This window comes from Pan troglodytes, chromosome X (genome assembly GCF_028858775.2).
Source record: "Pan troglodytes isolate AG18354 chromosome X, NHGRI_mPanTro3-v2.0_pri, whole genome shotgun sequence".
Classification (NCBI taxonomy): Eukaryota; Metazoa; Chordata; class Mammalia; order Primates; family Hominidae; genus Pan; species Pan troglodytes.
Genome location: NC_072421.2, coordinates 65871006 through 65885217, shown reverse-complemented (window position 1 = coordinate 65885217; position 14212 = coordinate 65871006). Strand labels below are relative to the sequence as shown.

General features: G+C 38.2%; 1 protein-coding gene across 6 annotated transcripts in view; it reads left to right on the top strand.

Moving 5' to 3' along the window:
• OPHN1 (oligophrenin 1) overlaps window positions 1–14212 on the top strand; it is a 387278-nt gene that overhangs the window by 313325 nt on the left and 59741 nt on the right. For all 6 annotated transcript variants that reach the window (XM_054676181.2, XM_009439212.5, XM_009439209.5 and 3 more), the window contains 2 exon segments: window positions 4253–4311; window positions 5520–5625. In XM_054676181.2, coding sequence (XP_054532156.1) covers window positions 4253–4311; window positions 5520–5625 — 165 coding nt within the window.

The following is a 14212-nucleotide window of genomic DNA, read 5'->3' as shown; positions in this document are numbered from 1 at the left end:
CAGTTGTGTATAGATATGGTCTCTGACCTTAAAGAACTTATAGCCTAGTAAAGGGGACAGTCAGAAGACAAATAATCATACAAATGTAATAAACTCTAATAAGTACTCTGAAGGAAAGGTATAACGTGCTATGAAGGCATTTAATAGGAAGACGTCACCCATTTTGGTTTAAACTGAGGTTTGCACTGTAAGTAGGAATCAACTAAGTAGGAGTTGGGTTCCAGACAGAGGGAAATGAATACGCAAAGACTTGAGGCAGGAGGGAGGAAGGCCCCTTCAACAAACTACATGAATCAGTATAGGGGGAGTATTGAGTGTAGAGAGGGAGGGAGAGGTATGTAAGGGCCATATCATTCAGGGCTTTAAAGGATCTTTTAAAAATTAGGGTCTAGATTTATCTTAAAAGTAATGGGACTATATTGAAAAATTTTAAACAAGAGGTGCATATTGAGATTTGTATTTTGAAATAAAAAAGGATGGAGATTAGATTGCAGTGATATAAAATGGGCAGAGATGTGGAAATCAGTTAGCCGGCTATGGCTGTCGTCCAGGCAAGAGATGATACTCATGCTTGGACTAGGGAGTAGCAGTAGATATTCCTAGAAGTAAGCATATTCAAGAGATTTGGGAAGTACAATTCATGAATTGGATATGAGGATTAGGGATAGGGAGACAAAAAGGTGACTTCCATGTTTCTGGCCCATACAACCAAATGATGGTCATGCATTTACTGATTTGAGAAACACAAGAAGACTAAGTTTGAGGGAGGCAATAAGTTGGAATTTGGATATGTCGAATTTGGGTAGCTTTGAAGAAATCAGGGCACAATATTAAGCAGGCAATTGAATACATAGGTCTGAAACTCAGTGATGAGTTCAGGGCTTGAACTAAAAAATTGGTGATCATTGACCATATAGACAATAGTTACAGCCAGGAACTTAAACAAGATTGCCTAATGAGATACTTTACCCCTTCTCGGTGGGGACTAAACTCTGATTTTTCATCTTGCCCAAATTCCTTTCTAAGGGGTCTGGGGAGTCATGCCCTCCAAGCCATAAATTCTCATCAGATGGGTTTTATTTAACCTTGTATATCATGACTTAGTTTCCCATCTGACTCTGGCATAACAAGGGAGAAAATGAAAATGTTTTACCCCAAAATATATTTTCTTGCCATACCTTGAAATTGCCCTGCAAAGTCTCTTGTGGGAAAGATCCACATTCTATAGAGAATCCCCTTCCCCCATTGTTTTCCTTCATTTCTTTCCAGATCCAGGAGATAATCAACTAAGAGCCAGGTGCCCTTTTAGGTCTAATAAGAAACATTTTACAACGTACTCTCTCTAAAGTCTGGTATCTGAGAGATTCCTCCACACAATAAAACTTGGTCTCCACAATCCTTTATCTTAACCTGAACATTCCTTTCCATTGATCCCGGTCGTCACATAAACTCAACCAATTGTCAACCAGAAAATGTTTAAATTTACCTATAGCCTGGAAGCCCCCACTTTGAGTTGTCCTGCCTTTCTGAACCAAACCAATGTATTTCTTAAATGTATTTGATTGATATCTCATGCCTCCCTAAAAATATGTAAAACCAAGCTGTACCCCGACCACCTTGGGCACAAGTTCTCAGGACCTCCTGAGGGCTGTGTCACAGGCCATGGTCACTCATAGTTGGCTCAGAATAAATCTCTTAAAATATTGTACACAGTTTCACTCTTTTTGTCAACATCAGCCAAGCTTCTGTGCCAAGTAATATACACTCCTGGTCTGTACTTCTTAACTCCCCAGTTCCTTCTTAACTCATTGTAATCTAACTCTTACCCCCTCTGCTCCAATGAAGCTGCTTTTGCCAGGGTCACCAGGGATACCCTCAATGCTGCACACAAAGCACAGTTGTCAGTCTTTACCTTACTTGACCTTTTTGTAACATTTGAAGTTGTTAACAAGCCTTCTTTGATACTTTCTTCTGTTTTGGATTCTGCTGAATCACTTGCTTTTTGTTTTTCTCTAACCTCTTTGGTCATTTTTGTCAATCTCCTTTATGGGCTTTCTATTTGGTATTTTCCTGGGCTCTCTGCTCATTTTACTATAGTAGAACAACTGAAAACTGAAATATCTACAGGGACCAGGAAATAAAACTGAATGAAGTAGACTATTTTCGTATTAAACACTTTGCACATTGAACCTTTATTTGTATGACAAGCCCTTTGTTTACATACAAACAGCAGTGTTGTTTACTTCTACAAAGAACCAATAGAGCCAGATCTTTGCATTTTTCAACAGGGACAGGGGATATGGGTTTGTATATGAAATATCTCATTTTAAAATATTTTGATCATTGATTCAATTCCATTTCACTTTTATACACTGTGCTGGACAAAGAAGAAATATCGGAAGACCTCATGTAGCTGTTTGACTGCCAGTTTGCCAGCTCCCCTGGAGAAGTGGCATCTGTTCTTGTGGTTTCGTCATCTGTTCTCTAGGTTCCTGATTTTCACATCTGCTTCTCTGATCTAGCAGAGCCCTGCATCCAGCTTCTTAGTAGATATCACCTTCCTGAGGCCTCCCTGACTTAGCATCTCTACTTCCCTCTTAATCAACTCTTATTCTATTCACTCACCCAAACCAAACTGCTCCCTTGCCATCATACCCAATCAAAGAAGGAGTTCTTTCTTTAATATTTTTCAAAACAGTCTCCTCACCTATTCTTTCTGTGCTTTGTCACCCAGGCTGGAGTGCAGTGTTGTGATCATGACTCATTGCAGGCTTGCCCTCCCGCCACACCCTTCTCTCTCTCAGGCTCAAGCAGTCCTCCCATCTCAGCCCCTTGAGTAGTCTGGACTACAAGCACGCACCACCATGCCCAGCTACTGTTTTTAAGTTATTTTTAAGAGGTAGGGGTCTCATTCAGTTGTCCAGACTGGTCTCGAACTCTTGGGCTTAAGTGATCCTCCTGCCTTGGCCTCCCAAAGTGCTGGGATTACAGATGTCAGCCACCATGACTAGCCCCTCTGTTTGTCTTTTATTATCTTTTGCTTGGATTACTACAGTAACAACAGTGGCAGGCAGTATAGTATAGTAATTAAGAGCATGGACTCAGGAGACAGACTTCCTGCTTCTGCCACTTATTAGCTGTGTAATTTTGGATGAGTTTTTAACTTCTCTAGGCCTCAGTTTCCTGATTGACGAACTGGAAATGGTACCTACCTCACAGAGTTGTTATGAGGTTTAAATGGGTTAATACATGTAAATCACTTAGAGCGGTACAGAGTTTGCTATTATAATTATTAGTTGATTACTTACTTCCTCTGAGCCACCTACCATATACCTTTATTTTGTCATCGTACTTGTCCCACTGCATTGCAAATTTTGTGTATGGTGCTCTTCTCTACTAAACTATTAGCTCCTTGGAGGTTTGGACTATTTCTATTCATCTCTGGATCCCCAATACCTGGCACAATGCCAGGTACAAGTAAATGCTCAGCCAATGTTTTTTTTTTTTCTTTTTTTTTTTTTATTATTATTATACTTTAAGTTTTAGGGTACATGTGCACAATGTGCAGGTTAGTTACATATGTATACTTGTGCCATGCTGGTGTGCTGCACCCATTAACTCGTCATTTAACATTAGGTATATCTCCTAATGTTATCCCTCCCCCCTCCCCCCACCCCACAACAGTCCCCAGAGTGTGATGTTCCCCTTCCTGTGTCCATGTGTTCTCATTGTTCAATTCACATCTATGAGTGAGAACATGCGGTGTTTGGTTTTTTGTCCTTGCGATAGTTTACTGAGAATGTGTTTTGACTAAGTGAGTAAACCCATTTGAGCCTGAGTTTCCTCCTCCCGTAAATGGGGATTTGAATAACTGCTCCACCTCACAGGATTATTGGGAGGACAATTGCAAAAGCACTTCGGAAATTCTAAGGATCTATCAAATCGTAAGGGATTCATGGTAGCATTCAGCATGGGTCCCCTCTGGAATTTTGCAGGACTGGTTTGTGCCTCTTTTTACTTCTAGGAGCTAGTTGGAGACCTTGCTAGAGGGCTCAGCCCATGCTTTTGCAGGTCTTTTGTTGAATTACTAGCAACTTGGATTCCCTGACGAAGCTTCAGGTGAAGAGAAAAATGTATATAATCCCACTAAGCTGTAGGGCTCAGGAACTTCAGCCTTGCTGTCCCCAGAACTAAGAATCCAATACCCAGCTGCTTTCTTCCCAAAGCAACTGACAATTTTCATTCATTTCAGGAATCTTTCTGAACCTGTCATGACCTATAGACTTCACAAAGAGCTGGTCTCTGCTGCCAGTAAGTATTTATGTTACTAATTAACTGTGTTGTCCTAGTTTCTTAATGTTTACTGCAATAAGCCTAGAAAATTGTTTGAGGGGAAGTGATTGAGGGCACAGAAACCTAAAACACATACACAAATTATGCACAACTGCCAAATGAAAGTATTCTTGCTTGCTAACTCAAGAGTTCTATTATTTTTCATAATTAGTGTTACTTAAGTGGGCTTGAGAAAATTGATTAACTTGAGGGTTGTGTGAATATAAAGGCTTTATTTATATATGTATTCATTGCCTCTTCCATCAGAACAAGAACATTGGCTCACATTACCAGGGGACAGCAAAATGGTTACACGACAGTTGCCGTTTCAACTTCCTTCAGCATTTTGCCTGTTCAAATGCTTTTCGACTGTGTTGTGAACCATTGTCCTTAATCTGTTAGTGCCAGCATCACATTTTCTAGATGAGAAAACTGAGGGAGAGGACGTCAGTACATAGGAAATAAGGCATAGAGAATCACCCCCAAAAGTTGGCGATTAAAGAAACATTGAAAGTTTTGGCTGAGGCCACTGTATGAGTGCCCCTCTCCACCTCAATGTGACCCTTATTCTGCATCATATCCTGTGTGGTGTAGAGGAAAAAGATTCAGGGGACTTAACATCATAATGCGTCTTTGTTGAAACAGGGGAGCTTTGTTCTTTACTTCTGGGCTCTCTCAGTGATTTTAACAGGAATCCAGAGGCAGCAGCACACTTCTCAGTACCACAAGGAAGGTGGATGGGAATAGGTTTCCAGCTGGAAGTTTATCTGTGAGACTTCAGGAACAACCTGCTGTGCTCAGAGTTCTGACTCCCTCTGAGACAGTCTTCTCTTCTCATCCTTCTCTTTTCTATCTTCTATTTTCTACATCTTTTTAGACCTGTTTCTTTGTGTGTGTTTTTTTCTCTTTTTCTGCCTTTTTTCTTTCTTTATGTCTTTGTCTTTGTTTCTGGGTCTCTAATTTTTATTGTATTTCAGTGCCTATTTATCTCTCTGTCTCTTTTCATCTCATTGATTATCTCTCTCTCTGTGTGTGTCTCTGGGTGTCTTTCTCCGAATCTCTGTGTGTGTGTGTGTGTGTGTGTGTGCACGCGCATGTGTGTGTGTTTGTGCATATATATGTGAGAATTTTGCTCAATCCAGTTGCCCAGAAAGCCAAACCATTTATCTCTTACTGTTCTATCCCAGAGTCTGACAACCTGGATTACCGCCTAGGAGCTATTCACTCCCTGGTATATAAGCTACCAGAAAAGAACCGAGAGATGCTGGAACTTCTGATAAGACACTTGGTCAAGTAAGTAACTGCTGGATTTTCAGAAAAAGTTCCTATTAGAGGACTGGCCCATGTGGTTGGACTACACAGAAACTGCCTCTCAGCTCTTTCAGCCCCAGCCCTTAAGTGCTTCCTTGGAAGCTGAATGCTCTGTGAGGAAGGCTATTTTGCCTTGACCCATGTACATATCCTCTTAGAGTCATCATGCATGTGGATTGTCTCAGTTGAAAGGTAGCAGCAAGGTAGAGTGGGGTGGACACAGGCTTTGCTGTCAGATGAGCCTGGTTTTGAATTGAAGCTCTCCAACTTATTTGCTGTATAATCTCAGGCAAACCTCTCTGAGTCTGTTTGGTCATCTGCACAATCCCTACAATGAAGGCCAGTTGTGTGGATTAGGATGAACACAGGTAAAATGCATGTCACATGAGAGGCTCTCAAGAAATGGCACTTTTTGTTAAGATTCTGGTCAACTTCTTGCCATGGTGTGGCTGGCAGTAACAGACAGCGGGATCCTGGAGAATAGTCCTGGTGACAGGCACTGAGATAGGCAGGTGAAAGGGGCACTTGTGTCCCACAATGGTGCTTCCTGGCCAGAAGATTTAATATTGTGAATCAAGATGAATTTACTTGGCTTAAAAAAGGCAGAAAGCATTCTGTCCAGGAGCCAGCAGACCTGGGCTCTAGTTTCATTTCTGCTTTCTGCTATTAGTTCATTTTGTGACCAGGGACAGGTCACTCTTGAGGCCTCTCTTGGTATATATATTAAAAAATTGTAATGTATTTTAAGTGTATATATTTAGCAAGTGCAGTTGTCTGCATACTCAAAAGATGCAGTAATGATACATTTTAACCTCATTTGGAGAGGCTCTGAAACACCTAAAATTGAGGCCTTTAATGAAGGTGAGTTTCCAGGTTAATGGCTCTTTTGGCCTCCCCCTGTAATAAATCCTGAGTGCTTTGCCTGTCTGGACCTCAAGTTTTCCTATTATATGTGAGATCTCCAAGATCTGATTCAGCTCTGACTTTCAAAGACTGTTTTCTACACTTCTATAGCAAATGAATATTGTGGACACTGATGTAGGTAATAAGCAGAATTAACAAGAGAGAATGGCTTTTATATTTATTGCCAGTGTTTGCAATTTGAGCTAATAGAGAACATTAAGAGGGATGTGGTCTCCAAAAAGTAGTTTGTGATCATCTCAGTAAATGTACAAAAATCAGCAAAGAAGCTATTTGCATGTTAATTTAAAGTTGCCCTGGAGGAGTCTTTGAGTCCAAGTTCCAGATCTGTCACAAATATGCTGTGTGACCTAGAGAAAGCTCCTCCCACTCTCTGGGCCACAGGTTTGTGCATCTATAACACGAAGAGACTGAAGCAGCTAATCTCAAAGGGTTTTTTCAGCTCTGACTTTCTGAGAGTCTCAACATGTGACGAGACCCAAGGACTCAATTGAGGATGCCCGTGCTTAGTGAGCATCAGGGTGCCTGCCTCTATCTGCCCAAAGGCTGGCTGCTTGGCTTACTTTAAGAATCTTAGTCCTCAAAATCTTGAAATCAAAAGAAGACATGAACAAATAGATCACAGAATTAGAATGGCAAATACTCTTAAGTATGTGGTAATATGCTCAAGCTCACTCATAGTAACAAAAATACAAATTAAACCTATACTGAGCTACCATTTATTGTCAAATCCTAATGCTTATTAATGAGACTATGGGGAAACTGTCCTCTAATACATTTATTGTATTAATGCAGTACAGTTCCAGAAGAGGGGATTTGGCGGTACCTAACAAATCTACACATTCAGTTATCCTTTGACCCAGCAAAACAGGGTAAAACAGGGTATATGATATGTTAGCTTTTTTTTTTTAAGGCGTATACTCTAAAGATACACCTCCACCAATACAAACAACACATGCACAAGATTTCTCATTGCAGCACAATTTTCAAAAGCAAAAGATTGGAAACAACACAAATATCTGAAAATAGGGGACTAGTCGAGTAAATAAGGGTGTATTCAACAGTGTAGTATTATGCAGTAATTTAAGAAAAGAATGAGGAAGATCTCTATGAACTTTGTTTTGTGGTGATTTTCTGGGATATATTACAATTTTCCAGCACGTAAAACAAACAACATAAAAAATCTCAAGCTGTAAAACAAGGTTTATAATATGCTAGCTTTTCTTTTGTAAGAAAAAAGAGGAAAATGAGAATATGTAAGAATACACACACATTTAAAAAAATTTGTCAAATGAAGCATACACTAAGATAAATTTAAAAAAAACTAATGACTCCAAAAGTTAAATGTAGAGTTGCCATAGATCCAGCAACTCCACTCCTAGGTATATACCTAAGATAAATGAAAACATGTCTCCACACAAAATCTTGTACACAAATGTCCATAGCAGCATTATTTCATAGTTGTTGAAAAGTGGAAACAACCCAAATGTCTGTTAACTAATGAATAGGTAAACAAAATGTGATATACAGGCAATGGAATATTATTCAGCCATAAAAAAGGATGAAGTACTGATACATGCCACAACATGAATAAACACTAAAAGCATTATGCTAAGTGAAAAAAAACAAGACACAAAAGTACATATTTTATATGATTTCATTGATATGAAATGTTCAGAGTAGACAAATCTATAGAGAAAGAAAGTAGATGAGTGGTTGGCAAGGTCTGGGAAGTGGGGGTGTGAGAAGTAATGGGGAGTAATTGATAATGAGTATGAGGTTTCTTTTTGGAATGATGAAAATTTCTGGAATTATATAAGGGGTGACAGTTGCACGGCTCCGTGAATATACTAAAAACCACTTAATTATAACCTTTAAAAAGGTGAATTTTCTGATATGTAAAACATATTTCAATAAATGTATTATAAAAATAAACTAATGAAAGTGGTTATACTGGATAGGTGTGGTAAGTAGGGTGGAGGTGATAGGGGTAAGAGCTAGATTCCTCTAAGTATACCTCCTTATATACTTATGACTTTTAAGCCATATTAATGTTTTACATATCCAAAAAAGAAAATTAAATCAAAAATTATAAACCGTAAAACTGAACACCAATAAAAGCAAATGACTTTAATGAACCTAAGTGTTTATCAACTTGATAGCATAATTACAGAGAGAAAGCAATTATTTCAACTAACGTGTCAACACAGACCTCTGACTCATCCTTAATGAGATGTACTCTAGAAACAAGAAGAGCAAAATTTTAAGCAACACTCAGTAGGTTTATTAATAGTAGTAATATAATTTAACTTGAAACAAACACACAGATCTTATAAAGATAAAGCAAAAAAGTAAATATGTTAATGTTATCACAAGCTAAGTTTATAGTGTACAAAAGAGATACTGATAAAAAAGACATAAGGAAAAAAAATTTTAACATTAAAATTAAATTAAGAATGTTAATATGAATTCATGATTTAAAGAGAAAGCAACAAGAAGAAAAAACTTCATTCACTGAAACAGTGTCGAAGGGATTCTACCCAAAAAGAAGTGAATACACTTAGTGCCTAGTTTTTTGTTTTTAAATAGCATTTCCTTTTCAAAGGAATCAGGGGTGCTTAGAGAAATGGCTGATTCCATGTCTGGAGCAAGGAAAATACAAAGTTAGTCTTGGATAAATAGTACCACCAAGCAAGAAAGAACAGAGTCACACTAATAGTGTCACGTCCAAAGGACGTAGAAACCTTGAAAGGGCTGACACTGATGATGTTTGAGCCAACCTGAACATCAATAACAATAAATAATGTATTTGGTTATTACATGTTGAAAAACAAAACTCCTGGAGGTGGGTAGAGGAAGGAAATCTCTTTATTGCAGAAGGAATACCAGCTAATAAACATAGGAGGAATGACAGAATTAGAAAAATCATTAGTTTGCAATCTAAGTGATCTGTTTTAGACATGAATCAAAACTGTTGGGCAAGAGTATTGAGGAATAGGATGTTCACATTATTCCAGTGTATTACTGACAAGTTACTTACTAATCACAAATAAAAAACAATGTATCTTTACAATGAACCTATCTGGCAGACACCACCTTAAGTAATTGATCAAAGTTAGCATCAGTAATAACGGAACAGGCCAAGTGCAGTGGCTCAGGCCTGTAATCCTAGCACTTTGGGAGGCCGAGGCGGGTGGATCACCTGAGGTAACGAGTTCGAGACCAGCCTGGCCAACATGGTGAAACTCCGTCTCCACAAAAACACAAAAATTAGCTGAGCATGATGGTGGATGCCTGTAATCCCAACTACTCTGGAGGCTGAGGTGGGAGAATTGCTTGAACCTGGGAGGCAGAGGTTGCAGTGAGCCGAGATTGTGCCATTGTAAATAATGGAACAAACCACCTTATGTACCTCCTAAGTAGACATAATAAAAATTATAAAACATTAACTGTGAAATATTTTTGCCAAAAATACGTAGCCTGAATCAAATTAATTCTTTCCAATTTGCAGGAAATAAAGAGTATACAAAAACACACAGTATTTGACAGTCTATAAAGCTTTTGAAAAGGCTTGGACTTTTCAAAAAGTCAATGTTGTGGGAAAAAGTGGTAGAGGTACTGTTCTACATAAAGAGACTAACGAAACAAACAAATACAGTATAAGAGCTTCGTTTGGATCCAAATTTGAAAAACGCAGCTATAAAAGACTTTTTCTCCCATAACATTTGAGAAAATTTGAATATGGACTAGATATTAGATGATATAGAATCTACGTTTTCTAAGATGCAAACATGTTATTGTGGTTTTGTAGGAAAATGTGCTTATTCTTTGATGATGAATGCTGAAGTATTTAGGGTTGAAGCAATGTACTTTCAGAGGATTAAGAAAAAATATAGACAGAATAAAAGCAAATATGGCAATATGTTAATTTTTGAGTCTAGGTGTAGACAGTATGAGTCTTCCTAGTACCACTCTTTCAACTGTTTTGTATGTTTGAAAATGTTTATAATGAAAATTGTAGGGAAATGTAAATAAAAAATAGGCTTAGTTTCAATAGAGAAATTTACACAGGAGAAGAAAATTCAAGTGTTTTTAAAATGCACATAATTATCTTGCCTGTCAACTGCTGCTTTCATCATCTATATGATGAGTACATCTATGCCTTTGTACTGTGTTTCCACTGACAGCCTGTTTTCTAGGCTAATAACAGGCAGAACCAAACTGACCTCAGCCAATTTGAGGTTCTCAATTATCCAGTTCTTTTTGGTTAGTATCTGTAGCTTCTATTAGTCAGAAGTAGGAGAACTCTAAGGTCACCTCCCTGGCAATCTTACTACCAGTGGAATATTACAATGGAAGCAAGCTCCGGGCCTAATTCTGCCATTCTTATAGCTATTTATCAGCAGGCAGACGAAAAAAGACTTGAACAACCTGTTCTGCAAACTCAAATGAAGTCCCAGCTCTCTGTCCTTTCAGATGCCCTGCCTGACAACATCTTGGATGAAAGGTTCACTGGAGGCAGATAAGATTGGAGCCAGACAATAAAATCCTACCATATAGTACCCCTATGTAACCTTAGGCCTGGGCTACCATTCTGAAGGGTATGGGTTATTAGCTTACTAGGTTCTTTTTACTTTTGTAATAATACTTCTCTTATTTGAGAAGCAATACTGTGCATTGTATAAGTTAGAAAATTTTTAAAAAGCCAAAAAAAAAAAAAAAAGGAAAAGCTTTCTGTTCCCAACATTCAATAATCATTACTGTTAATATAGTTCAGGTTTTTTCGGATCTCTCTCTCTCTCTCTCTCTCCCTCCCTCTTTTTCTCTCTCTCTTTGTGTGTGTGTGCATGCATTTTTGTATACACATACCTGTTTGCATTTTTTTTTTACCAAAATGAGATTATGCTGTTCTTTAGTCTACTTTTTCCATTTTAACAATTTTGACTTTTCCAGACCATATTAACTTTTTCCCATTTGACCCAAAAGTGGCCTTTTATAGGTGTTTGTCCAATCTGGTATTCAATATAGGAACACATTTTATTTATGTCCTTATTGTGTTTTTAATCTAGCACAGTGCTTGTTTCTTTTATTATTATTATTATACTTTAAGTTCTGGGATACATGTGCAGAACGTGCAGGTTTCTTACATAGGTATACTCGTGCCATGGTGGTTTGCTGCACCCATCAACCCATCATCTACATTAGGTATTTCTCCTAATGCTGTCCATCCCCTAGCCCCCCACCCCCCGACAGGCCCCAGTGTGTGATGTTCCCCTCCCTGTGTCCATGTGTTCTCACTGTTCAACTCCCACTTATGAGTGAAAACATGTGGTGTTTGGTTTTCTGTTCCTATGTTAGTTTTCTGAGAATGATGGTTTCCAGCTTCATCCATGTCCCTGCAAAGGACATGATCTCATCCTTTTTTATGGCTGCATAGTATTCCATGGTGTATATGTGCCACATTTTCTTTATCCAGTTCATCACTGATGGGCATTTGCGTTGGTTCCAAATCTTTGCTATTGTGAATAGTGCTGCAATAAACATACGTGTACATGTGTCTTTATAGTAGAATGATGTATAATCCTTTGGGTATATACTCAGTAATGAGATTACCAGGTCAAATGGTATTTCAGGTTCTAGATCCTTGAGGAATCACCACACTGTCTTCCACAATGGTTGAATTAATTTATGCTCCCACCGACAGAGTAAAAGCATTCATATTTCTCCACATCCTCTCCAGCATCTGTTGTTTCCTGACTTTTTAATGACTGCCATTCTAACTGGCGTGAGATGGTATCTCATTGCAGTTTTGATTTGCATTTCTCTAATGACTAGTGATGATGAGCTTTCTTTCATATGTTTCTTGGCCTCATAAATGTGTTCTTTTGAAAAGTGTCTGTTCATTTCCCTCGCCCACTTTTTGATGGGGTTGTTTGTTTTTTTCTTGTAAATTTAAGTTCCTTGTAGATTCTGGATATTAGCCCTTTATCATATGGATAGATTGCAAAAATTTTCTCCCATTCTGTAGGTTGCCTTTCCACTCTGATGATAGTTTCTTTTGCTGTGCAGAATCTCTTTAGTTTAACTAGATCCCCTTTGTCAATTTTGACTTTTGTTGCCATTGCTTTTGCTGTTTTAGTCATGAAGTCATTGCGCATGCCTATGTCCTGAATGGTATTGCCTATGTTTTTATCTAGGGTTTTTATGGTTTTACGTCTTACATTTAAGTCTTTAATCCACCTTGTGTTAACTATAAGGTCTAAGGAAGGGGTCCAGTTTCAGTTTTCTGCATATGGCAAACCAGTTTTCCCAACACCATTTATTACATAGGGAATCCTTTCCCTATTGCTTGTTTTTGGCAGGTTTGTCAAAGATCAGATGGTTGTAGATGTGTGGTGTTATTTCTGAGGCCTCTGTTCTATTCCATTGGTCTATATATCTGTTTTGGTACCAGGACAATGCTGTTTTGGTTATTGTAGCCTTGTGGTATAGTTTGATGTCAGGTAGCATGATGCCTCCAGCTTTGTTATTTTTGCTTAGGATTGTCTTGGCTATATGGGCTCTTTTTTGGTTCCATATGAAATTTAAAGTAGTTGTTTCTAATTATGTGAAGAAAGTCAATGGTAGCTTGATGGGGATAGCATTGAATCTATAAATTACTTTGGGCAGTAAGGCCATTTTCATGATATTGATTCTTCCTATCCATGAGCATGGAATGTTTTTCCATTTGTTTGTGTCTTCTCTTATTTCCTTGAGTGGCAGTTTGTAGTTCTCCTTGAAGAGGCCCTTCACGTCCCTTGCATGTTGTATTCCTAGGTATTTTATTCTCTTTGTAGCAGTCGTGAATGAGAGTTCACTCATGATTTGGCTTTCTGTTATTGGTGTATAGGAATGCTTGTGATTTTTGCACATTGATTTTGTATTCTGAGACTTTGCTGAATTTGTTTATCAGCTTAAGGAGATTTTGGGCTGAGACCATGGGGTTTTCTAAATATACAATCATGTCATACGCAAACAGAGACAATTTGACTTCCTCTCTTCCTGTTTGAATACCCTTTATTTCTTTCTCTTGCCTGATTGCCCTGGCCAGAACTTCCAATACTATGTTGAATAGGAGTGGTGAGAGAGGGCATCCTTGTCTTGTGCCTATTTTCAAAGGGAATGCTTCCAGCTTTTGCCCATTCAATATAATATTGGCTGTGGGTTTGTCATAAATAGCTCTTACTATTTTGAGATACGTTCAATCAACACCTAGTTTATTGAGAGTTTTTAGCATGAAGGGGTGTTGAATTTTATCAAAAGCCTTTTCTGCATCTATTGAGATAATCCTCTGGGTTTTGTCATTGGTTCTGTTTCTGTTTCTCTTTCCTGATTTCCCTGGACAGAACTTCCAATACTGTGTTGAATAGGAGTGGTGAGAGAGGGCATGCTTGTCTTGTGGCGGTTTTTAAAGGGAATGCTTCCAGCTTTTGCCCATTCACTATCATATTGCCTGTGGATTTGTCATAAATATCTCTTATTATTTTGAGATATGTTCCATCAATACTTAGTTTATTGAGAGTTTTTAGCATGAAGTGATTTTCAAATTTATCAAAGGCCCTTTCTGCATCTATTGAGATAATTATGTGGTTTTTGTCATTGGTTCTGT